Here is a 25,981-nt window from a genome sequence, read left to right as displayed (position 1 = left end):
AGTGTTGACAATATTTTCATATCTTCTGAGCAGAAGCCGATTAATATTACAACACAATAATTTAATAATAATAATAATAATAATAATAATAATAATAATAATAATAATAATAATGGGTAGTATTTTATAATACCAACACCTATTAACATTACTGTAAATACTACTGTTTGTGTTTATATTATTATTGTATTTTAACTTATATAATCATGCAAACATGCCTCATATAACAATTAATCCTCATCTTCTGCCACGTCAATTTCATTGTAATATCCCCTTGGTCAAAAATTGATTGCAATTGAAGGTATTTATCTTCGAATTTTTTTTCAACGTGATTTATATAGTTCAACTACTTATTCACATTTATTTCATCAAAGGTACTGTTCAAATGGCTGCGTATTTTTAAAAAGAGTTAAACACTTGAGGTTCTTCGATGCCACCTTCCTCTTCACCTCAGACCATATCATTTCGATAGGATTTAATATACAATGATATGGTGGTAATCTTAATACTACGTGTCCATAAGACAAGTCACTGCCATTTCGTCTATCGCATATTTCTTCTGTTTTTTACTGGTTGGTAACTGTTCATTAATTATTCTTAAAAGCACAGGTATTATTGGCCTTGGTTCTGGTATATCAATATTATTGTCAGTCATAAACTTCAAAATTAAATCCTTTCTCCAACTCTTACTGGGTAATGGATTTATAACACGACTGTGGTAGCTGCCATTGTCACATACAATAACTGATGGCTCTTCTAGTCTTCTTAAGATGTTCTCAAACCATTCTTCAAAAGCATTAGTGGTCATTGAACCATGGTAGTCAGCGGGAGCATTTTCCATCTTCTGATTGTCACTAATAGCGCTCCGTCTACAATTCCAGACCGTGCTCCACAGTGCACAATAACTGTTCTTTATCCTTTCTGACTATAGAAACCAACACCACACAGTTCTCAGTATCGTTAGTCCAAATCTTCATTTTACAAGTATTACTGTCATACCAGATAATTATATCTCCAACAAATAATTTCATCACTTTCTGCCCTCTGTACCTTTCTAGTAGCAGTATTGTAGGAAAAGCCCATGTTACTCAAGAATCGACTTACGCCATATGGAAATTCGTAGTCTGTACCAGCTGTCTTTTTCCAAATTTTCTGGGTAAGGAGGCTTGCAATAGATGACTCACCTTTCTTATGTAGCTGGTATATTGTTCCACAAAGCAGATCTCGAGTGAAGTCATTTATTAAATCGAACAGTTCTTTGTTTCTATTCACACTCTTCTTCATTGGAGTCCCATACTGGTTGACATCTGTGATACTTTTTTTACACTAATGAGAACCATGCCAGTTGCATCTGATGTTAACTGGTTAACATTTCTGCTATACAACACAGCATTGTTTTGAATAATTCTTCGAATAAAGTTTTTCAAACGACGTACCATTTTCACACTCTGTGTCCTTAATTTTGCCCCCCTTCTTATAACTACATCTTTCTTCTTGGTCGATGTTCTATGATTTTCCTGAACTGATGAAGGTCCAGGATGAGGATCATCTTCCTGTTCAGAACTTAACCAAAATCGGATATTCCTTGAAAAAACAAACACACACAAAACTATTTGCAATTCACACGTTCTCTACACAACTATTACCAGAAACAGACTGAAAGTAAAACACAGCATTCAACCTGGCAATACTTTATTTCTCTACCACTAATCCAATGGCTTCTTAATGTCCTAGTGGGAAAAGGGTAGGATTGTGAGTCCCTTCTGCAGTGGTCGTCATATCATGAAGTCGATTATATTTAGTACTGTATTAAGAATGCAATATATATTTTAGAGTGTCTTTTTTGGATCTAAATAGGTTATGTACAACAGCATATTTGTTCGCATCTTCTTCGGTTTTATTTAGTGGCGACAATGGTTGTTCAGTTCAGGCACTAAACTGTTTGTGTCATGAAATTGAAGCTTTAAACCTGATCTTTTACCTTCAATAGACTAAAGGACTGACTTACCACTTCAGTAATAAAGCTATACAGTAGAGTGTAAATTAATCCGAACACGACATATTTTTACATTTTCTGTCATTGTTGGCCTCGCAGCTGCCCATACCGCTTTAATTGACATCTGTAGTACGTGTAATTCGATTGTTGAAGGTTGTCGTTATTATTTTTTTATAATATGTGACATTTTGCCTGTCGTTTTGTACTTATAAGCATTTCAGTTGTGTTGAAGACTTAATACTGCAATCCTGTGTACATTCTATCGTCTTCACAAATGGATACAACTCCACGAAAACGGTCTAAAATTATAACATTAGCAGAGCATTCTTCTATAACACAGATGCAAATTGCTGCAGAACGTCACATCGGTTTGGCTACTGTTAATTCGATCATAAAACGATACTGGGAGACTGGATCCATTACACCCCAGAAAAAAGGAAACTGTGGCCAGAAAAGGAAGACTTCACCTGCAGATGATCGTTTAATTGTCAGGAAAAGTAAATTAAATCCTAAACTAATTGCTGTCGACTTAACCCGCGAGTTAATGGCTACCACTGGGGCGAATATTCACGTCACAACAGTGCGGCGTAGGCTTTTGGAAGCTGGACGAAGGGCTTGTAAGCCTATTAAGAAGCAACTGCTAACCCCTGTTATGTGCAAAAAACGCTTAATGTGGGCAAAATTACATGAACACTGGACAGTGAATGACTGGAAGAATGTACTTTTTTCCGATGAGTCTCATTTCGAGGTCCACGGCCATCGTGTTTCTTATGTACGGAAAGGATCCGAAAAAGTAACAGCAGCTCATCTCCAACAAGCACCCAAATACCCCCCTAAAGTAATGTTTTGGGGTTGTTTTACACATGAAGGGCCTGGAGCATTAATACCTATCAAGGGAATGATGAATTCTGACAAATATATTCACTTATTGGAAACCAGAATCGTACCCCAGCTGCAAAAATCATTTCCGGATGGCAGATGTGTGTTCCAACAAGACCTAGCACCATGCCATACGTTTCGAAAAACTACAGAATTCTTCAACAAGAAGAATATTCAGGTACTCCCCTGGCCAGGCAACTCACCCAACATCAGCCACATTGAGAACTTGTGGTCAATTTGCAAAAGAAGAATGCAAAAAATGGATTGTTCTACAAAGGAGAAGATGATTTCTGTCCTCATTGGTGTATGGTTCCGCGATGAAGAAATGAAGAATATTTGTGGGAAATTAGTGGAATCCATGCCAAATAGTCTCAGAGCTGTTATTAGGAACAAGGGAGGCCACATAGATTACTGAGGAATGTCTTAGATCCTTTTTTCATCCCGTTTGAGTGTTTTTGCATAAGTAATTACATTGTTCGGATTAATTTGCACACTACTGTATAACATTTAACAGTTCAATGATATTTTAACAAGTTATTAAGCTCTTCAGTAAACAGGAGAAAATTGATAACGGATGTGACAGATCATTTTTTTTAAATAAATTTGAAGGTTATTTCGACATAATATCAAATGTTCTCTTTGTTAAAATAGAACATGGGAGTTCTAAAACGAGTCCTGATAGCAAAATGAAGATTAAAAAATGCGAGAAGACCCTAAAAAATGACAGCAGCATTTGCAGAAAGATAAGAAGCGTAAAAAAGAATCTCGAACAAAGGAAAACAATAAAAACTAGAGGCTGAAAGAGTAAATGAAAGACTAAGATGGCAAAGTGCAGGATAAAGAAAAAACAATAAAAGCATAAAATGTAAGTTCACCAAGTCAAAATTGGGCATATTCAGATTTCTACAATCACTTGGAAAAGTAATCAAAAGGACTTCAATCTTTAACAAAAAGTCCTAGTAAACATAAACAAGTAGTTGAACAAATAGCTAAACAAATCTTTATTTAAACCTGAAAGTTGTAGAGAATTTTTCAAAAAGGGCTTAAGAGAAAGAATATCAAATAACAGGGTTCTTGGGACTAGGGTGAAAGAATTTTACTATCTTGATAAAATAAGCTGACAAGCACCTGGGGCGTGAGATGGTAAATCTATTAACAAGGTTATAGGAAAGAGAAAACTAATGCCAATCCATCACATGTTAATGAGGCCTATGTGTAGCTCAATGAAAAGTATTCTGATAGGTTTTTATTCAGGCCGGAGTATGTTCTTACAGCTAGTAAGACTCCTCATAACGTTTGTGTGTGCAAGCAGCATTTCAATTTTTCCTTTTTGATCGAGGCTCTCTCTCCACACTTTGAAAATTTTTCAGCAACTCACAAAAAAGATTTGAATGTTGGGTGCTGTGATGAAACAAATTAAGACTGTATGTTAAATAAATATGACAATTGTGAATGTACAGTATGTAGTTTAAAAATAATGTATTGCATGTTATTGTAAAAAAGGAAAATTTTTATTTAACGACACTTGCAATTTCCGAGGTTATATCAGTGTCACTGGTGTGCTGGAATTTTGTCCCGCAGGAGTTCTTTTACAGCTCAATTCAGCGTTAATGGCCCCTGTCCTTGGTTGTTTGTCTAGTGAGCGAGCTGTGTGTTGTGTCATAAGAAAGAAATTTAATCACAAATGTACATAGGAGGGGAAGAGGAAAGAGGAAGAATGAAAATAATATCTATGCTCGAAGTTGAAAATATGTCCAGAAAATATAAGCCATCATGACATTGTTTAATCAACAGACGTAGTGGTTAGTAATGGGATGTGTGGAAGAATATAGTGTTTTAAGACTTGAGTGTACTGAGACATAAGAAGAAAGTGTTAGGTGTTATGACTGCACGGCCTGACCTGTGTGACCCAGCCCGCCAGTAGTGATGAGTAACTCGTTCTTAATCTGTCTACTTACTTTTTGCAGGGGCCAAAATCCCTGAATCAAGCTGTACATGCTAGTAAATCTACTGAGTTGAGCCTGTCGCATTTAAGCACACTTACGCTATCGACCTGAGCGAGGATCGAACCCGCAACCTCGGGCACAGAAGGCCAGCACTCTACCGACTGTGCCACCCAGGCCGACTGTATTGTATGTTTTCAGGACCATATAGGATTTATTTAGTCGTGCATTACAGATGCTATGTTTGGTTCGAGTTTATCAAGTATGGCAAAGTTGCATATTTGCCAATGTTCACTCTGCAGAAGGAGGCCTGTCATGTTTGTTCCACCTTGTTATAAATTTATTCGCTGTCTTCCAGTTCCACCATTTAAAGATTTTAGCACAAATTTTGCGATTAGTTTTTCATATGAAATAAAACGAAGTTTGTAATGTCTTGATTGCAGGACACTACTAGGCTAAGTTACGTTTATTAAGAAAAATGTTAATTTATTTTTGTTTCTAATAATATTTTTTAACTTTGAGACCTTCATTAACAATTAAAGTTTCAGTAATATCCAACATATTTTATGTAACAGTACAACCAAATTATTTACAGTTAATTTGTGTTTAGAGATTAAAAATTATTTAACCACCGGCGTAGCTCAGTCGGCTAAGGCGCTTGCCTGCCGATTCGGAGTTGCACTGGGCACAGGTTCGATTCCCGTTTGGGCTGATTACCTGGTTGGGTTTTTTCCGAGGTTTGTTTTTTATTGTACAAGCCACTTACCTACATCTTCAGGCATTGTTAAAAATAAATAATGCTTATGCTTCTCTAACTCTAAAAGAATCACAGAAATTTAACTTTGAACTACATCATGTGAAAAGTTTCATCTGTGTAAGTCACGTCTGTTACCATTTGTAATTTAATATTGTGGCTGACCTTTAGTTTCCGACTTTTTTAAATTTTACATGGTGTTAGATCATAAATAACTGTACGTGATTCATATATTGTAATATTCAATATGTATAATCTTTACGGGTATTTTTAAGTGTATATAGCAGGCCTGCACAAGGTTTGCGTTCTCCGAGCCGGCTCACAGCTCATGAGCGGAATGCACGTATTAGCTGCGCTCTGCATAAGGGTGGACTGGAAGGAGGGGTGATCTCGTACAAAATGTACACAAAAGTACTAAATGTTTACAAAACTCTCTTGGATTATTATTAATTAATAAAGAAATATTTATTTTACAGAAATAATAGAAATTCTATAGCTACTTAAATGTACAATATCATTTTGTTATATTTTTATTTATCAGTACATGAAAACAGGGTTTTAGCTGTTGGCAGCTGAAAGGAACAGTATAGATCATAATGAAACATCAGTTGCAGATGTTCAATGCCTGCCTTTATTAAAGTTCATTATAGAAAACAGTTTCTCACAAATATAAATGTTGAGCCAAACATAGCAATCATTTTCACAGCCAGCTTGTGTAGTCGTGGATATTATTGCTAAGGTTTAGATGGTCTTTAGCCCTTAGGTCACATTGAAGATCAACAAGTTCGAGCTGTAAATCGTTAAATGATAAATGTTATGTTTTATTTAATAACGCTCGCAACTGCCAAGGTTATATCAGTGTCGCCCGTGTGCTGAAATTTTGTCCCGCAGTACTTCTTTTACATGCCAGAAAATCTACTGACATGAGCCTGCAGCAAGCTCTGGCATAGAAGGCCAGTGCCATACCAACTGCGCCAACCAGACTGACCTGTAAATTGTATGACACTGTTTTAACTGGTGTTGAAGGAATTTATTATGATAACTTTAAACTTCTTTCTAATTAAGACAAGATCTTGGAATCTAGAATTAAATTAATTTTGAATTTCAATTAATATTTGCACATAATCGTTTAACATGGCTTCATCACGAGCAGTTTCTATCGTTGGAAAGTGAGCCATATTACCTTCCCGAAACTGACTTACGAAAAGTGTAAGTTTACGACTGAAATCCCGTAATTTATTCAACATATCAACAATGAGCTAGCCTTTTCCCTGAAGAGAGATATTTAAATTGTTGAAGATTAATAAATTCTAAAGTACCCTACCTCATGTAATAATGCAACTTTCAACTCCTGAACCATTTTACTGCGATCTTCACCAACAAAACCATCGTATCTCTATGTGTGCACTAGTAATGACGCATTATATTATGTTTTCCTCTTTCTTTCAAACTTTTGTGGCAGATAAGTATTGACTCCAGCTGCTGTAAAAAAATAAACATTTTTCCCATGCAATATTGAAAGAATTTGCCTGATGATCACTTTTCCGTCTTTTCGATTCCTCCATTATGTAGTAGTAGATAGGCAAAGTGAAATAGCTACTGATAATACATACTACACCAGATGCATGGACTATCCTCTACCTATAGCAGGCTTACATCATTCCAACATGCCTTTCCGGCAACTGTTAGACAGCTCTCCTGCTCCGAAGGAGTGGCCACACTCAACGAGCGCCGTTTGTGCAAGCTTGGTATATAGGGTCTGAATGTCATGTCCATTACTTTGGAATGACTGATTTCCACTCTAGGCAATTCTTATGAACAACTTTTTTTTTTTCTGTTCACTAACTTTCAGTTTTTCGATAAAGTAATCTGGCTTTTATTCAAGAAGAATAACAAGATCTATAAGATATAAGGAAAAGTCAGTAACTTACAAATATAGTCACCTACATTTTTTAATGAGGCATCTGAAGCTATCATTGCTAGATGGCAGTATTATAAATGTGCATAAGTGAAACAAAGAAGCAGCAGCTGCACAATTGCGGCACCTCTGCACGAGTGTATCACTGGTGACCTGATCCAAGCACTGATGTATGCTTCATCTCGGGCTGATAAGGATACACCATAGACTTATCACCTGAGACTATCTGGACTAACATATCTTTCCTTCATCCTGTCTGCTCCAATCCAGTCACCAATTTGTTGCATATTTGTCTCTGTAACAATCGCCCCTGACGAACTAACTCGATGTTCAATACTTACGAAAGGCAATGCTCACCATACCATACACAGGAAATTCTTTAAATGAATATCCAGAAAAATAACACGAAGAAGTTCTGTCTGACATTGTCACACTCATACAAAGTTGCTGCCATCCTGTAACTGCTGCTTCTCTGTTTTGCTTGTGCCTACATCAATCACCTTGACACATGGATAATACTGCCGTCTAGCAGTGATATTTTCAGACACCTTAATCAAAAATGTTGATTGTTACTTCGATTTGTAACTTAGACCTACTTACTAACTCAGCTATGTACGTTTTATTAACTAACGAATTTAAAGAAATCTTGTCCATTACACTCTGAATTATTATTATAACAAGATTCAGACATAGATTAGTAATGAACATAATAATGTACCTATAAGAAAATTTCTATCCCGATATTTGAAAGCTTATATTAAAACTACATAAAAGAAATATCAATGTTGTGTTTGAGATTACCTAACTTCACAGTATTTACATAGAATATCAAAGAATAAAAATTCTTCCCTCAGTTCCATCATAACACTTACTCTTCTTCAAAATTAGACCTGTGTGTATTTCTAGTTCCTTCATGATTTCCCGAATTAAGTTCATTTCCTTTGTCCGCTGCTTCATTTTGCAGTGCTGAAATATAAATAAACGAACAAACATAAAAATAAATAAATAAATTAATCAGTTCATCATTACATACTTCAATGATTAGAAACCTTTCCATGTTGCATCCTCATTTTTCAACCAACACTAGCAAGTCAGATGATGTAGTGGAAGTCCCTGGCTATGTGAAAATAGTGCAAATTACACATTAAACACAAGACTGGAGACACCCAGTCTGTATTGAAAAAGAGATAAATCTCCACTATCAATTCTGGAAATTAAACATGGATTTATTGGAATTGTACCTATGTAAGTTCAGCAGCAGCAGTGGCAGCGGCGGCGGTGGCGGCGGCGGCAGCAGCAGTAATAATAATAATAATAATAACACAGAAGCATGAGTCCCATACTTATGTAATTCTTGCACTCACAACAGCAGCAGTCCCGGGCAATTTCACTGCGCATGCACCAGATTGAAGAAAATTGATGGCAGTACTTTACAATATTCGTCCCGTGCTTACGTCACCTTCGGTTTTCGATTATTTGGTCCAGAGTATATGCATTCTTCGTTGAGAATCAGTCAACAATTTGCGGCACAAATTAAAGAAATAACTTAGGGTACTTTCATTGTACATGTGCATCACGGAATGCTAGGCTGCTGTTCTTTTGGGTGCAAAAAGTACCATAGTACATGACCCATGTTCAGTGGCTACCGCCCACCATCATTGTACCAATTCTGGACAGCTGCTAATTCTTACTTGGTTATTTAACGACGCTGTATCAACTACTAGGTTACGTAGCGTCGATGGGATTGGTAATAGCGAAATGATATTTAGCGAGATGAGGCTGAGAATTCGCCATAGATCACCTGACATTCGCATTACAGTTGGGGAAAACTTCGGAAAAAACCCAAAAGTTAACCAGGCCAAGCGAGAATCGAACCCACGCCCGGGTGCAACTCCGGATCGCCAGGCAAGCACCTCAGCCATCTCAGCTATGCCGGTGGCTAGCTCCTAATTAATGACAATAATTAGAAGTCTAACCTAACCTTAGGTCTACTGCAGACAATGTTTTAACAATAATTAAATTATAAATTAAAGAGGATAATAATTACTGGAACAAACTAAGAATAGCATACATACCAATAACATCGTGAGATAATGATCTTCTATTATGAAAAGATCTTCTTCCACCAATACGCGTCTCTTTTTCAGGAATGGGCCGAATGTTAGCTAAAGTAACATTTGCATCTTTAATGCTCTCGGAATTATCTGATGATATTGTAGTAATGTCTTCACTTACGTTTTGACTCATTTTAGGCTATACCATCACGTATTCAACACCCCGGACTTAATTAAGAAACCTCAAACATTAAAACATTTTGACGTGTCAACACAATTGCAATTTCCCCGCCTACCCACAATAGCCAAGTGCCAACTCGATTCTTGAAAACCAGCTTAAAAAATGCAGAAGTCTCTAAATTGTTATATTGTCTTTGTAAATTCCTTGGAGGATTATCCTCTCAGGTAAATTGAGATGGTTTTGCCGCTGATGTGTTAAAAAAAACCACTAAATATTTGTAACAGAAGTACAAATTTCATATATTTTACCGCTAGATCTAGCGGGAAACTCGCATTGGTCACATTGTATTTGTAATTCACGTTAACGTTAACCTATTCCGATGTAGTTGTGGTGAAACTGTGAACCATGTCCTCGAGCTACTGTGAGGACAAATGTGCAAGATTACCAAACATTGTTTACTTTTGGGACTTAAGTAATTATTAATTAGTACATGTAAATGGTTACTAATGGTTAAGTATGTTTAATATAATTAATTTACTGTATGTATGCTAGATTAGTCATGTTGGCCAACTTGAAACGTATTATATTGTGCATTTTGGCAGCACTGTTGTCCAGTGACAGTCTGCAATTGTTTTGAGAGAAGCGAAAGAAGGTCGAGAAGGTAAGGATTCGTGCGAGGAGGATTTACCATGCCCAGTGAAGGAAATACATTATTTCACTGCTATAATCGCGGATGTGGGCAGAAATTTAACCCAGATGAAAACAGAGAAGGTAGTATGACTACAGCATTGCGTTCTGCAAAAATGACGTAATGATTTATATGTTTAATGTAACTTTTTAATTGGTCAGCAGAATGTTCTAGATTTAGCTGTACTGCTTTTATTGCAGATTCGTGTATCTACCATCCTGGTGCCCCATTTTTTCATGATGCCTATAAAGGTTGGTCGTGCTGTAAAAAGAAATGTACGGATTTTACGGAATTTCTGAATATTAAGGTATGTACGTATTAACTCAGATTATAATTAACTTATTTACAGATTTGTCTGCCACTGATATACAATGACGAGGTATGGCCCTACCCCACGGCGAATATGATTTTAGAATTGCAATAATTATTAGTTCTGTTGATTATATCATGTAGTAAAATTCACAGAAAGCCAAATTCACTAATTATTGAGTATTATTATTCAGTTTACAGTTTAGAACAAATGTTAAACAATTGCTGTTCCTTGTATGCGAAAGCTTACGTAACTCATATGCTATTACAAAAAAAAAAAAAAAGAGAGAGAAAACGCGAATATAGTGCGAAGTTAATTTTCAGATTAAGAATTATAATTTTCGTGATATTAGGCCTACTTGGTTTTAGAGTGGAAAACATTTTTAATAGGCTAATTTTAGCATTACGTGAAATAGAGGGTTAGATGAGGGGATGGCTAAGTGATAACCTTTTTGCAGCCTTTGGCCTTCTGTCTTTGAACTATTCCTTATCTAACCAACTCTAACCGTGTCACAGTCCTAGGCCTCCTGTCAATTAGTTATTCCCTCATGTAATCCATTGTAACCTTGTCATAGTTCTCGGCCTCCTGTCACTTAGCTATCCCTTCATCTAACCCACTGTAACCACAGCTAGTACATACAGTTACGAAGCTCACTACGTAGGGAATATGCATCCAATGACTGTTTAAACTTTAGATGCTAGCCACTAGGATAGCTACTATCGCACAGTCTATTGTTCCTAATACTCTCAGTTGCTAACCCTTTGGAGCATTGTATCGCGAGAAATTCAAAAAGTCACCTCAAGCTCATGACTGTATGTACTAGACTGTGCTGTAACCTTGTCATAGTCTTCGTCCTCCTGTCACTTAGGCACTGTTGTGGTCGGTAAAGGTAACGTTTACATGTACATTATGAGTATTGTGGTATAATGAATAATGTAATACTCTACAAACATGATTTCAACACCTAAAGAAAAGTGGTTACGTATGCAACTTATCTACTCAGTAATAGCCAACTACCGTTGGCTACAACTTATAATGTTGAATAGGAAGAGAAGTTCTTACAATTCAGAACTAGGGAGTGAAATAGAAGTATAATAAAGAATAAAATGATTCATTTCAGTATCTCCAAGGAAAATAGCTTTGTCTTTAATTAGTATTATCACTGGCTCCAATTTTATTCATCAAAGGGAATGGGTTGCTCTTACAATTCACAAAAAGCAACTGAAGTAGGCTAAGTCAATGTTTGCATTTCATAATAATACAGAGAGATTATTGTACTGCGGGACTTCACTCTGCAGCTCACACAGCATTCGCCGGTAGCTTTCAGCGTCTGCCTTGCATTTAATATGCGCTCCGTTCCACAGCGTAATAACTTCCCCTTATAAGGAAAATAGGTATTGAGAAGATATAGACATGCATCTATACTATACACTACAACTTTTCGGTTGGAAAACGTTCCCGTTTTCTTTAAAACAGTGTGTAGCTATGATTGCTGTATTATCTCTATATATTGCGTGTAACGTTAGAATATAACATATGAGTGAAATGGAAACATAAATGCTAAAGAACGAGATTCTGTATGATGAAGTATAGTAGTACATACATGTTGTTGTTTTCTAATGCCAGGCGTTTGACAATAAAGTCATCTGACCTCTTGCACTCCAATATTTTTCAAAGATATTAAGTAGTACATACATACCAGTAGTAAAACTTCCTGTAATGATAACTCCTGTAATGGTTTTAACGTTCATAAGATGTGTGTTTTTATTTCAGACTCTGTAAAATGACTAGCCCTCTCCTCATCTGTATCCCCTCTATATCTTGCGTCATTTTATCTAAAACAATCATATTTGTTCATAGTTTCTAGGAAATTTTCATTCTTTTAGGAGATACTGAGCAGCAAGAATAGATATATCTAAGTGAAAGGTTACACTAATGACCCGTTATATTTTATTTTTACAATTATTATTAAACCTTGTTTTTTTTAAGTAATGGATATTGCACTTGTGACTTATTAGTTAGTTACAGCTAACATTTTATTGCACTGTTACGGATGTGATTAGATTACACTAATATTTCACCAATCATAGCCTTACTTACAAACCTCTCTGATATTTCCCTAGCCTGCTAGTTCGTATATGTGTGATAAAATTCTAGAATTAGTGTGACGACTTTTGCTGTTGTTACTCCAAAGAGACAATGTGATTACAGTGACTGTAATGTAATAAAAAATGAAAATGTTGGTTAATAGATGGTTCTGTATGCATGCTATATTTGACTTTTTTCCATTGTCATTCCTATCAAACAACACATTAGAGATTAACAACTTAGAATTTTACGGAACTTTTAAATTGTTTACTTGTGGAGACGGATTTGAACCCACAGTTGTACATGGTGAACTAACAGATACTATTGGATCGGAGGTTCATGGGTACTTACCCATCTGAGGGCATTTAAATTCTTAGCTTGGCTTCTTCCAGGAGGGAAATAATGTTGGAATGTCTCTATTGTAGAATTATGGCACGTAAAATACTCTTGTTTCTGATAGAGATCTCTAGGCAAAATTTTTTTAGCTATTTCTCGTCCACTTTGAATTTTTTTATGCTGAATTACCTTTTGTGCAGTTAAAAGCACACTACTACTCGAATTAGAGGCAATAGGCTATGAGTTAATATTCTTGTATGCAGACCACTAAGCTTTAAGGGTATATGTACGTGAACGACCACAAATATTATCAGAAAATGCAGTCTCTAAATTTCTAAAATTTTATAAGAAAATGAACTTACAATTGGACAAAAATCACAAGGTACCACAACAAAACTTATTAGAACTTAAATATCAGATAAAAGTATAAAAAATTTACTAATAATATTTTTCAAAACCAGTTTTATCAAAGTATGAAAAAAAAAAAAAAAAAACATTCTGCAGTTACATCATTTGGTAACCATAACATTGTTAAGGTCCCTCTGACATCTTTAATATTTTTCCTGCATGTAATAAATACTTATTTCTGAAAAGTAGACTACTTTCAGATATGTAGAGTTGTTTATTTTAATACAATTAATTTTTTATTTGTCCTATATAAAATATATTAAAATTTACATAATATTTTGTGACCTAATTTTTATATTTTCAAAGAAATGGGCATTATTGTAGTGTACCGTTTGCATAAATGCATGTTAAATCAGTGTACAAAATTTCAGAATTCTATCTCTAATGGTTGTAGAGTTATGAAATTAATATAGCTATGTGAAAATTTTCAAATTTTGGAAAATTTAATTTAAAGTAAAAAGTGAATTCTAAAAAAATATTATTAGTAACCTTTTTTATACTTTTATAAGGTATTTAAGTTCTAATAAGTCTTGTTGTGTTACCTTGTAATTTTTGTCCACTTGTGAGTTCTTTTCCTTATAAAATTTTAGAAATTTAGAGCCTGCATTTTCTGATAATATTTGTGGTCGTTCACGTACATATACCCTTAAGAGCAATTGAAAGACCATGAATTAAATCTAGCCCTCAAAATGTGTGCTAATACTGTAGGAACCCAACAATTACTATGGACAGCAGAGATGAACAGTTGAAAAATTGTTGGGAAAAGAAGACTTGGATCATATAAGAGATTTAGATGTCAGAGGGGTATTCAGAAGAAGAAGGAAGTGGGATGAACATATTAGCAAGATGTCACCTGGTTGGATAGTGCAAACTCCAGGAAGGCCAAAGAAAAGGTGGTGTGACACTTAATGCTAAAACACAGTAAAAGGAAACAAGACGAAGCGACTGTGTAGTCAGTGAACTTCATAGCACGGGAGGGAGGGATTGAAGGGAAATATGAAGTTGTGATTAGTTAATGATAAGGGGCAAAGAGAGAGGACAAATGAAGCAGTTCAGTCAAAAGAACCACAGAATAAAACTAAAACTAACCTAAGGAAACCAAATTCGACATAAAGGAACTAAACCTGAGAAAACCAAACCTAACATAAACAAATAAAAAGTCATGCAAATAAATGAAATTAGCCTGAGGAAACTAAATCTAATATAAAGAGACCAGAAATAACTAAAATAAACTGAACCTAACTTATAGAAATGAAAATTAGATGAAGAGTACTTATGTCCCGGCCACTATAGGAACTTGCTAAAATACCTTGAAAATGCCTTGGATTTATAGTATTGATTATTAGAAACTGATGTGATCACTGGGAGAGCTGTAGGCCTATGCCCACTCAACCCGCCCTAAATACGTACCTTACTTATATAGCCTACGAAAATCGTCGTGCTTGAATGAAGAATATGGCCATATTTCCTTAATGTGACAGCGGGTTTCAGTGTTGCCAACATAGTAATAATACTACACACCTAATCAAACCTAACCTGTAACATAATACTACACCCCTGTAGTAACATTCCTCAAGTTTAGTATCATTTCGTTTGCAAATGTTGTCTGCCTTGGTGTACGTGTCGAGAATCATCTAGTGGAAGAAGTGGAATGTGATGGCAAACGTCTTTAGTCTCCATTGTTCATAGGCTAATTACATTTAGTTCGTTAAGCGTGTGTGTTGTGAATGAATCAATGTGTTAATGCAATGATAATTTCATATGCAGGCCTATATACAGTATATATAGTCCAGTAAAAATGGAAGAGTGTTGTGGTTATGATAAAAGTCTTGAAAATTGATTTATAGCATCACATTGGCAGTGATAAAAGTGTGTAATATTCGTTTAGTGTCTGGTGAATACTCTACCTTGATCTGAAAATTATCCTAGGCTTCGTTTAATTTTGTTGTATTCTTAAATTTTCAGGGATGTACCAAATCTTATCATAGTAATGTGAAACCTCCAGAACCAGAAAGACCTCCCGTTGACAAATCTAAATCTGATGAAGTTATTGAATATAAGGCTCCTCAGCCAACTGTGGTGGAGGTGCTAGAAAGACCATCATTTGAAACAGCCCTGGTAAGTGTTAAAATGATATGAAATAATCCTGCAAGTAATAGTTTAAGAAATTCGAGGGAATTTTATCCATGGATATAATTCTTCATTTGTAGGAATTATGGAAGTTGCTTGAGACATCAGTCTGCTTTGTTTTACTTTTTACTGCCACTATTGTTGCTAAGTATATTTTCTTTGTGTACATTTTATTAGGTTGAAAGTGCAGGAACATCTATTATGTTTGCAATATTTGATCAGTACAGCATTTTATTATTTTATCTAGATTTCGTTTTCCATTACTTGTGTTTTTACTGTATTTTATCAAAGTAAAAAATGAATGGATAAATAATGTTACGTGAAAATTTCATTAAATTTGTTGAGTACAGAACACCTCTCTGCGATCTTTTTCTTTATTGTCATAACATTATCCCATGTTTCTGCATATTCTCTGAAATTTAAAAGACATGTTACATTATGAACTACAGTTAATTTTTACAATCGATGTAAGAAAACAGATTTCTGAAGTTTTCCTTCGAATAAGCCTATTTTGTTTCAGCAGTTTTTTTGTGTTGATTACCAGCTTTTGATAATAATTGTATATCAAATTCACTATTTTCTTTCAGAGATAGATATTTTACCTGTTCCATCCCTTAACAGATTTTACACTCCTTTAGATAACCATAAGAAATGAGATTTTCTACTTATGTACTGGTAGTCAGCATGGGAGGAGACTTCTGGTTAAAATGAAATCAGGCAAGAGAACAAACTTATTTTCTCAGAGTGGGAGGCAGACTCTTCTTTGAACCTGTATCACTTGATTGGTTACCACATTCTATCACAGACAGGTCTTTATTATAAAATTAAAACATTTATGTGGTTTGAATCCTGTTTTGTAAAGAATGCAATTCATCTATGCTTCTTGGGTTCAAGTTGTAAGAGATGGTTCTGTAAATTGATGACTTAAGATACAGCTGGATCTTCTGGATGAAAATGCTATGCTTTGTAGACTAGTGCAAAGGAATAGGTTTACATTTCTTTTGTGTGTTTTAGTTATGGCCTCTTTTCGACTCTCTCCCCTTCCATTAGAGTTTTCACAAGTCTCTAGTGGGATGGCAAATTCTGGAGTGAGATAAGTAGCCAATAGGCTTGGAACTCACACATATATTCGATCCCTTTGCAAGGACACAAAAAAGCATGCACAGCTTTTCAACTTTTCTCCTTTCCCCAGCTTTTTTGGTGTTTAATGATGTTTTTCATTGTTATTGTATCCTGTAGAGAATATAAGAAAGTTTAATGTTATGAGAAATGTTTTGGACTTTGTAGCTTTGCTTTTTAGATGTATTTCACCAAGAGGCAAGGATTTTATCTCAAGGTTTTGTGGGATGTGTAGAATAGAATGTGACAATGGAATAATTTCTTATGAGTATTTTGATTTTTGTAGTTTATTCCTAGTCTAATTTTGCTCCATTATGGCCGTATGATTCACACAATCATTTTAAATAGCCATTTTTCTGGTATTATTACTTATTATTTACTAATCTATAAAGGTTTATGAGCAACTGTGAAAATAAAACAGAGAAATATTAAATGATATGCCGAATTTGTTTCAGGTTCAACTAAAAGTAGAAGTGTCGCCAACTTTGACGCAACAAGTGAAATCCCTCACCAAAACCGTTAGCAGTCCTGTAGGAAATGATAGTGTTGAAATACCCATAGGAACGTCGTGTAAGAATGGAGGCTGCAAACAAACGTATGGTGGTTCTGAGAATGCAGATACACGCTGCACGCATCATCCAGGTTATCCAGTGTTTCACGAGGGCCTAAAATTCTGGTCTTGTTGTCAACGACGCACTACTGATTTCAACAGTTTCCTGGAGCAAGAAGGTTGTATGATTGGAGAACATGTATGGGTTAAGGAGAAGGTATGCAAGGTTCATTGACATGTTAAATGTTGTAATGTGAAAGTAGTGTTTAATCTTGAGCATCCTGTTGTTTGGAATAATATCATGCTTTTGCTTCATGCACTCCATATCGCTATTTTGCTGTTCTTCCATTTTCCCTTCAACCTACTTCCCTTTCCCACTTATTCTGCACCTTCTCTCCACCACAATCACTGGCCAAAGAATGTTCTTGAAGATGATGATAGTAACAAAGATGATGGTGATATAATTGATGCTGAGAGATATTTTATTGATGAATTGCCCATTTTAAATTAAATAATTTTAACACATTACTCAAACGAACTAATGTTTTTATTGAGCAATAGTTTTGCACTGCTGCCCATGAAGCTTCCACTCTTTACCATTAAATAGTCTGTGAACTAAAGTTATGCGAAAGTCACAATATCTCCATTTCTTATTTATCAAATTCTGTACTAGTTAATGCTCAGCCAGGTCAACTAAATATTCTGCACTTTGCCAAATTGAGTAAGTTCCTTAGATGCGACTGGTGCAGCTTCACCAAGCACATTGAGCAACAGGACATTCCAGTGAACAGTCTCAGAAGGAAGTAATGCTGTACTGTTGTTAAAAAGTAAACTGACTTTGTATCAAATAAAATACAGTAAACTCTTACAGAAAAAAAATGTTACATTATATATATATATATATATATATATATATATATATTCTATCAGTAGTCTCTAGACACACACCTTCATCTCAAACAGCAGAAATAACTAAAATGCTCTCTCAATAAAAGAATTGTATTCCAATGGATACCATCCCATTGTGGAATCCTGGGAAATGAGAATGCGGATGCTTTAGCAAAGAAGGGCAGCACTGCTACTTACAGACCTGTTACTAAATCTATGTATTACTCTGTGAAAAGATTTATTAAATCTACATACTTAGACTTCAACAAACAAAATTTGATAACACAATCTCACGGGAAAAAAATGGAACTCTCTGCATCATAATTCACAGTTAATTCCCGATTTACCACGCAAATCGTCTGTAGCTGCATTTAGATTGGCAACAGACCATGACTGTTTGGCCAAACACCTGCATAGAATTGGAATATATCAGTCTCCTAACAGCCCATTGTGCAATTCAAATCAAGAAATGGATTCAGAACACCTCAAAATCTGTACTTCAGTGGCTGACCCTGGCAATATCTTTGAAAAATGTTAGAGTGCAAGAGGTCAAATGACTTTATTGTCAAACACTTGGCATTAGAAAACAACAACATATATATATATATATATATCTTCGAATTTGAAACTATCCAATAGAGCAACTGGACAGCTTCAAATACTTGGAGTGTACTATAAACAGTAACAGGAACTTTTGCCAATAAGTCAAAAGGGGGCTAACAATGGTAAAGGAACCTTTTAATACAAAAAAAGGAGCATCTTCTACGGACCTCTGAAAAAATAACTAAGAAAGAGACTAGTGAGGTGCTTTGTGTGAAGTGTGGCATTGTATGGGGACAGAAACATGGAGATCACGACGAAGTGAAGAGAAGCCAATAGAAGCATTTGAAATGTGGATATGAAGGAGAATGAAGCATGTGAAAGGGATCTGCAGTGAAAGAAAGTGCCCTGGGGGCAAAAAACTATGATTAAATGAATACAGAGTTTTAATATAAAAGTAGTGGTCTTTCACAACAAAAATATTTTATGAAAATTAAACAAACAGTACCAAAATTTTAGACTCCTAAAGTAAGATTATTTTCCAAGCTTATACGCTAACCTTTGTAATTTATTAAAATAATTACTAAATCTATGTAGATTGAGAGAGAATATTGGTTAGTTAAGGACCCTACCTTTGTTGAGATTTGGGGGTGGGATGGGTAATTTACAGTTTGAATTTCATATCACTCTGATCCAAAAACTATCAATTTTGACGTGGTCAATGGCCTCACACTTTCCATTTGTGCGGCTGTTTTGGTGGAAGTAAATGACAACAGGGTTAAACATGTAGCAGACCTACATGATACACGTCCCACCAATTTAGGCCTATTTTCGTCTCCTGTCTCGACATGTTTCTTTCTAGCTACCTTCTTCAGAACAGCCTCATTTCTTTTCCTTTTGATCACCATATCGCTGCATTGAATATGAATGTATTGTGCAACTCCTAGTTACCCAGATGAAGTATTTACATTTGGTATGAATAACATTCACTTGTCAAAGGACTTCAAAGGAGGGCAGCTATATGCTTCTCTATCCCTTCCCCAGCTAACCAGTAGCCTGTCCTGTCCTTGCATACAACTGCCAAGGTACTTTTTCCCCATATACATAGTCGAATATGCATGACTACTGTGAACCATAGTTTTAGAAATGCTGATAAAGTTTATTTATCTTGTGCAAATACCTACAATATTTTGTATTGGTGTTCGGCAATGCATTTGGTTCTATAAGTAACCTCTCAATTGTTCTTTCTTTTGTTTGTTTCTGTACTCTGTTTTGCAGCTGTTGCATTTTCTGTTTCCAGGGAGATGATCGACAATTGAAGTGTCGTTTCGATTGGCATCAGACAACTAGTGATGTAGTTGTCTCTGTATTTGCTAAGAAATATGCCCCAGATAGCTCCTATGTGCAAGTAAATCCAGTTCGATTAAAGGTACATCTCTTCTTTCCTGAAGAAGAAAGTGTGTTTGACCTGGATCTCGAGCTGCGTGGGGTAAGAATATATAACTTGTATGTTATTCATCATGAGGGATGCAGAGGTTATTGTAACTGAAAATTACAGAATATTTAATTTTTTTTTTAGTTTCTTACTGTATTTTGAGCATGTTATGACTGCCTGCTTATAATGGATACATTTTATTTCTTAAAGAAAAGTGGAAAAATAATTTATGTAAAGACTGCACATACATTCTTGTTTCTAATTTTTAAGTCTAGCTGTCACTGTACTTAATATGTTTTGTCGTTGGCTTGGCTTTTTGAGGGCTGGACCCTGAACCCTTGTAATTAAGCTTGCTTTGGCACATTGTGCTCCGTATATATGCGATGACTGTCCAAGTCCGACAGGTGACTTGTGTAGCATTCGTGAATTTGACACTGACAGGTGCACTGTACTATTTTAGCCCTCACAGAGCACCTGGTAAGAGCTAGGGCACAGAATCCCATCTCCTTTCTATATCAGCACTGGAAACCCGTACTATCCTCAAAACTTCACCCCAGCCTATTTATAACTATTGCAGATGGTAGATGAAATGAGAGGAAGGTGGAGAGAGTTGGTGGAATGATAGAGGGAAATGAGAGTACCCAGAGAAAACCCTTCTGGAACATCTGCTTTGTCCACTGCAAATTCCATTACGACCTGGCCAAGGATTGAATCAGGGTCACCTAGATGGAAGACCAGCATGCTAGTGCTTGAGTCTCAGATGAGGCTTCCCTCCAAGCAGCCAGTAGAGATTGGATATTTGGTACTAGTCACAGACATCAACATAAAGAGTTTATTGCATAGTAGTAAGTGATTAGATTTCATTATTTGACTGGGGTCACACAAGGGATATTTAGAAATGTAAATAACATTGAGCACCAATGGAGATGGCAATTCCATGGATTCAGATTTTTTCCTTCCCCCTCTCTATTAACAGTTAAAATTGGAAAAGTTTAGTTTCTCTAGATTAAAGTTGGGATATTCAAGTCTTAAGAAAAATAATTTTGCAGTATATTCCTTAGTGAGCGACCATAATAAGTTGTTCAGTTCTTTATGAAGTAGCATGCTGTAAAATTTTAAATTGTACTAACAGATGCATCTACTGTTACATTCTGTTAGTTTTATATTTCGAAATTTAAACATTTTGAATAATTTAATAATATTTCTTACATAATGCGAAATCATATACATGAAGTTGCTGTAATATTGTATGTTTTGTTAATGCTTAAGTTAAATGTTCACATAATAATTGCATTCTACATTTCAGTAATATTCAGTTCGAAAATAATAAGTGCTGCCATTACATTCGTAAATGCTGTATATTGTAATGGTTTTATGCACCAGAATTGCAGACTCATTGCTTAAAAGTCTTGATTGAAATTTGGAGAGGGGCAGATTTTCTCATCTATTTATCTGAAAGTGCTACTTCCTTTGTATAAATTGTCTGTTATATCATGTGGTTTTGAAGATAATGGCTGGTCTTGGACTAAATCTAGCACAATGATGTACAGGTTGGAAGGGAACATACCAGTATTACATTCCTTCTCAGTCAGATATGATTCCTTAAAGTATGACAGGGAGGAGGGGAAAGAGCAACATATGATCCTTTGCAAACAATTTGGGTGGGGGGGGGGGAGAAAAATAAATATAAAATGTGGTGGTAAAAATAATAAATAACAACATAAAATTACATTGAAATTATGAATATTTTAAATATATGCCAAAAGATAATATGTACCTGCTAATCCAGAGATATATTTGAAATCGGCATTCAAGAAAAGTCTTTTATCTCATTCAAACATTTAATTGAAAGTTATTTGGAACAAATTTAAACATGACTCTCCTTTATTCTGTTTCACCCATCTGTGACAATTATACGTTTCTCTAATATAATATGACTTTTCTCCCAAGCCAACTTCTTATTGTAGAATTTGTACATCAAAATATTAGAATCACTAACATAAAAATGCTCACTTTTATAATCATCCATTGCTTAATGGTGATTTCTATCTCAAACCATCTTGTTACTCAATCATAGTCACCCACTACCACATGCAACTAGTTTGTGAGTGAACACTGGACCTAAAGAGGTTTCATAGAAGGTCACATTCCTGTGTAATTTGTACTGTAAAAGCTAATAATGGGGGAGGGGGCACCAAACTATTCGAAAATATGTAAGAATCTCTGCGTGGACAAAAAGGCAAAACTGTCTCATCATAAAATGTAATTTCACTCTTATTTCACAGAAACACATACATGTCGTATTTTGTACTCAATTTTGCATTTTATTGCGGATTTAAAAACTACAATAATATGCTTAACATGCTTTCAAACATAAAAGTATTTATTTTGACAGCATTTGGGCACATTCTGCATTTATTGTGATCGGAAAACTCTACCGTCTCTAATTATAGTTAAAGTGCATTTGAGAAATAGTTATTATTTCCTCCCCCTGTTTCTCTCCACCCAACGAACCCTTCCCTGCCCCTTACAAATCCAGCACAGCAGTACATTTCACTCCTTTCCTCTATAGACAAGCTAGGCTGTTCCAACCTATGTAGAGGGATCCAGTATTAAGTTGCAAATATTACTGATTACCACTTAGGCACACTGAAACTCATTGTCCTTATAGAAATTCGTAGTGAAAATAGAAATAATTCTGTATATAATAAAGAAGTTTGAGGATATGCTGGGCAGCTTATTTCATTCATTTATTCACCCCATGCAAGGTACAACCCCAGTCTTTACACCCTAGGCCATTGTAACTGTGCAGGGTGGCAGTTGTTATGCAGTGTGCATGATCAGAGGACATGCGATCTAGTTCACAAGAGGAGGACTAGTTGAGTTAATAAAATTAGTTTTGTTTCGTTGTATGTCTGATCATGTGCACTGCATCCTTTCTGGGTCTTATAAAGTATTTTTGCGACAAAATTTTTTCTTAGACTTGTACACTTAAGGAATACTTGTAATGTAATTGAGGAATTAAAGAACAAGCACTAATACAATATGAGAAATGAATTAGATTGCCATATACAGGAAATATTAGTATAATATCCAAACTGCGGATAAATTAAGAACACAAAGTTTTATAAAGTTAGTATAGGAAATTAAAATAGACTTAAGTATTCCTCATAGGAAAGAAAACTTATTAAAGAAAAACAATCCATTAAATACTATTCATATAGAACACAGTATGGCCCTCACGGACGATGTTAAAAATCTGAAACAGATAAAGTAGTTTTGAAGACTCTGGCTATAGAAACAATTGAGACAAGATACCCACATAAGAAGTTACAGATTTATATAAATTAATCCCTTATATCACATTCAAGAGGAGCAGGAGTTGGAGGAACATGTTCTCCTTTCATTTTACCATTCTGTAGAAGAATATACAAGAAATTATGAAAAAGGACGTTACTGTTATTTATATATGTTTGCAAACCTCTTATATAGATTAAATCAGTTCCAAAATACTGTCATATTATCAGATTCAAGGGCAGCTATACAAGCTATAATTGAGCGTTTTTGAAAACTCGATACTAGTAGATGACAAATTTTGAGAAAGTGAGTTATCTATATTGTTCCAAAGTAAAGACTTCTATTGCCAAAAATATAGTTTGTGTATTAAATGGTTATGTATTAGAATTAAAAAACGTAATTTCCGTAAAATTATGTTGTTTTCCTGTATTGAGTTTTGTAAAAAACATCCCGCAATTTCAGAATAGTCTACAAAAAGGGCTAAAATCCAGGATTGTATGAAAATGATCTGTTACCTTAAAAAATAGTTTACAGTGTATTCCTTCCCATTACATACTATAAAGTGAAATGAAATGGCAGACCTTTTGGCTAAATAGGGCACTGAAATTTTACAACTATTTAATAATGGTCTTCCATTTTATTACGTAAAACAACTAATCAAAAGTAAATTCAGATCTACCCAAAAACAAAATTCAGATGGAGTAAAAAGATAAAACCTGAGAATTTTATTAACTAACCCTGAGATAATCCCCCAAGGGTCACGTAAGTCTGCAGTTGTGATGTTCAGGTTGAAAACAGGTCATGATTGTTTGGCAAGCCACCTGCACAGGGTATGAATTTCCCATACATCTGCCTATGTATTTTGTGATGAAAATAAAGAAATGAACATGAAACACATCAAAAGGTGCATAGCATTGCTAAATGATGATTATATTGTACAAAAGTATTGGAGTGCAAGACTCCAAATGACTTCACTGTCAAGTGCCTAGGCTTGAACCAACAACAACATTTAGAGATACAATATAAAGACCATTAATGCATCCGAGAATCAGGATGAGAGTGGGAGTGGTAGTGGCAGCTGCGGTTGTGGTGATTGCTGCAGTGGTCGTTTTTAAACAAGAAAATTCCGAAAACTTGTCTTACACTTTTTGTGGAACATGTTCTTGTAAAGCTCAATTTTTTTTATAGACAATGGAGTAAGGGGGATAGCACATATAAGTGTACTACATAAGATTAATTTTAGAATTCTCCTAAGTATGATAGTTCGAACAAATATAATAATAATAATAATAATAATAATAATAATAATAATAATAATAACGGTTTTATTTAACCTGGCAGAGTTAAGGACATATGGCCTTCTCAAGCACTCAACTAGGAGTAAAACTTCGATACAAATAACATTACAAATATAACAAATATAGTACACAAAAATTGAAAGAGATAATCATAATACAATGGAAACAATAAGTCAATGGAAATAATTAAAAACATGCGCGCACACACACACACACACACACACACAAAATATAGAAATAAAGAAAAAATCATAATAAAATGTGAACAGTAAGTCAAAATGAGAGACATACAATGTATAGAAATATGAAACAATAATAAGTAAAACCTACCCCATTAACTCTTGGGTTAGTTGCCTGAAGTGATGTCTTATTGGTAGCACTTGTGAGGTTCAAACCTATCTTCAGACAGTTGACTAAACAATAACAATAAGTAAAATATATTGAATTACAGAGTATACAATAAACACGATTTTTAGACATATGCATGTGTGCACCCACACACACGCACACACCTTGATTTCAGGTGGCAGAAAGTTCCAATGACGAGAAGTAGCAACAGTAAATGATGAGGAATATAGAGATGATGTGTGGAGTGAAATTTCTAGCATGTTATCGCGTTGTGATCAAGTATTGATGTTATAATGATATATTGGCCTTGCAGAGCAATGGAACAATTAGGTGGAGTGAGGAACAGTCATCAAGTAATTATTCGTGGGTAACTCAGGAGTCTTTTGTAATGAAAATGCTGTGTTTGTTGTAGGTGGTGGATGTGTTACGAAGTAGTGCAAACATGTTCCCAACCAAACTGGAAGTGAAGCTGCGCAAAGCAGAGCCTGGCTCCTGGTCAAAGCTCGACATACCCCGTCCAACAACTGAAATTGATAACTCGCAGTCCTCTTCCACAACAATGGAGCAACTTGTTCCTGAAGTGGATGCTGTGGATCTAAGTGACCTGTGACCGTATTCAAATTCAATTCTGTCTCTCACAAGCGTCTTTTATGCATGCTATGGACGATTGTAGCATCTCAAAAGTAATTGGATATATTGATTTGATGTGACTCAATTTGCTTCTATTTTAACTCTTGTGGGTAATATGCGTTACATCATGGTATTGTAATTTGAATAATTTTGTTGTAGTTTTGTGAATAAAAGGACATATTTGGAATGAA

The 25,981-nt window shown here is 35.1% G+C and overlaps 2 protein-coding genes across 6 annotated transcripts in view; one reads left to right on the top strand and one right to left on the bottom strand.

The window, feature by feature from the left end:
* LOC138710771 (uncharacterized) overlaps positions 1-10,206 on the bottom strand; it is a 21,632-nt gene extending 11,426 nt beyond the window's left edge. Inside the window, exons 1-2 of one of the 2 annotated variants that reach the window (XM_069841879.1) lie at positions 9,566-10,206; positions 8,363-8,456 (exon numbers count right to left, since the gene is read on the bottom strand). In XM_069841879.1, the coding sequence (XP_069697980.1) occupies positions 8,363-8,456; positions 9,566-9,737 (266 nt within the window). In that variant the 5' untranslated portion in view covers positions 9,738-10,206. The remainder of the gene's footprint in view (positions 1-8,362; positions 8,457-9,565) is intronic. The other variant, XM_069841878.1, reaches the window with a different exon arrangement.
* mora (CHORD-like protein) lies at positions 10,086-25,981 on the top strand. 4 transcript variants are annotated; one of them, XR_011335306.1, is made up of 7 exons: positions 10,317-10,496; positions 10,614-10,720; positions 15,521-15,673; positions 17,260-17,571; positions 20,083-20,271; positions 20,795-21,062; positions 25,573-25,709. XR_011335306.1 is itself a non-coding variant. In XM_069841876.1 (6 exons), the coding sequence occupies exons 1-6, from the start codon at positions 10,131-10,133 to the stop codon at positions 25,768-25,770; spliced, it is 1,026 nt and encodes a 341-aa protein (XP_069697977.1). In that variant the 5' UTR covers positions 10,086-10,130; the 3' UTR covers positions 25,771-25,981. The 4 variants fall into 4 exon arrangements, 3 of the variants coding, with proteins under 3 accessions (XP_069697977.1, XP_069697978.1, XP_069697976.1); XM_069841876.1 differs by lacking the exons at positions 10,317-10,496; positions 20,795-21,062 and adding an exon at positions 10,086-10,197 and having other exon boundaries at positions 25,573-25,981; XM_069841877.1 differs by lacking the exons at positions 10,317-10,496; positions 20,795-21,062 and adding an exon at positions 10,207-10,234 and having other exon boundaries at positions 25,573-25,981.

Source organism: Periplaneta americana, chromosome 12, assembly GCF_040183065.1.
Source record: "Periplaneta americana isolate PAMFEO1 chromosome 12, P.americana_PAMFEO1_priV1, whole genome shotgun sequence".
NCBI lineage: Eukaryota > Metazoa > Arthropoda > Insecta > Blattodea > Blattidae > Periplaneta > Periplaneta americana.
The sequence above is the reverse complement of the archived record's forward strand: the minus strand, read 5'-3'. Positions and strand labels throughout refer to the sequence as shown.

Coding starts and splice junctions, on each gene's coding strand:
- mora (XM_069841875.1), top strand. CDS start 10,415: ATGCCCAGTGAAGGAAATACATTATTTCACTGCTATAATCGCGGATGT. Junction 10,497..10,613: donor CCCAGATGAAAACAGAGAAG/GTAGTATGACTA, acceptor CTTTTATTGCAG/ATTCGTGTATCTACCATCCT. Junction 10,721..15,520: donor CGGAATTTCTGAATATTAAG/GTATGTACGTAT, acceptor TTAAATTTTCAG/GGATGTACCAAATCTTATCA.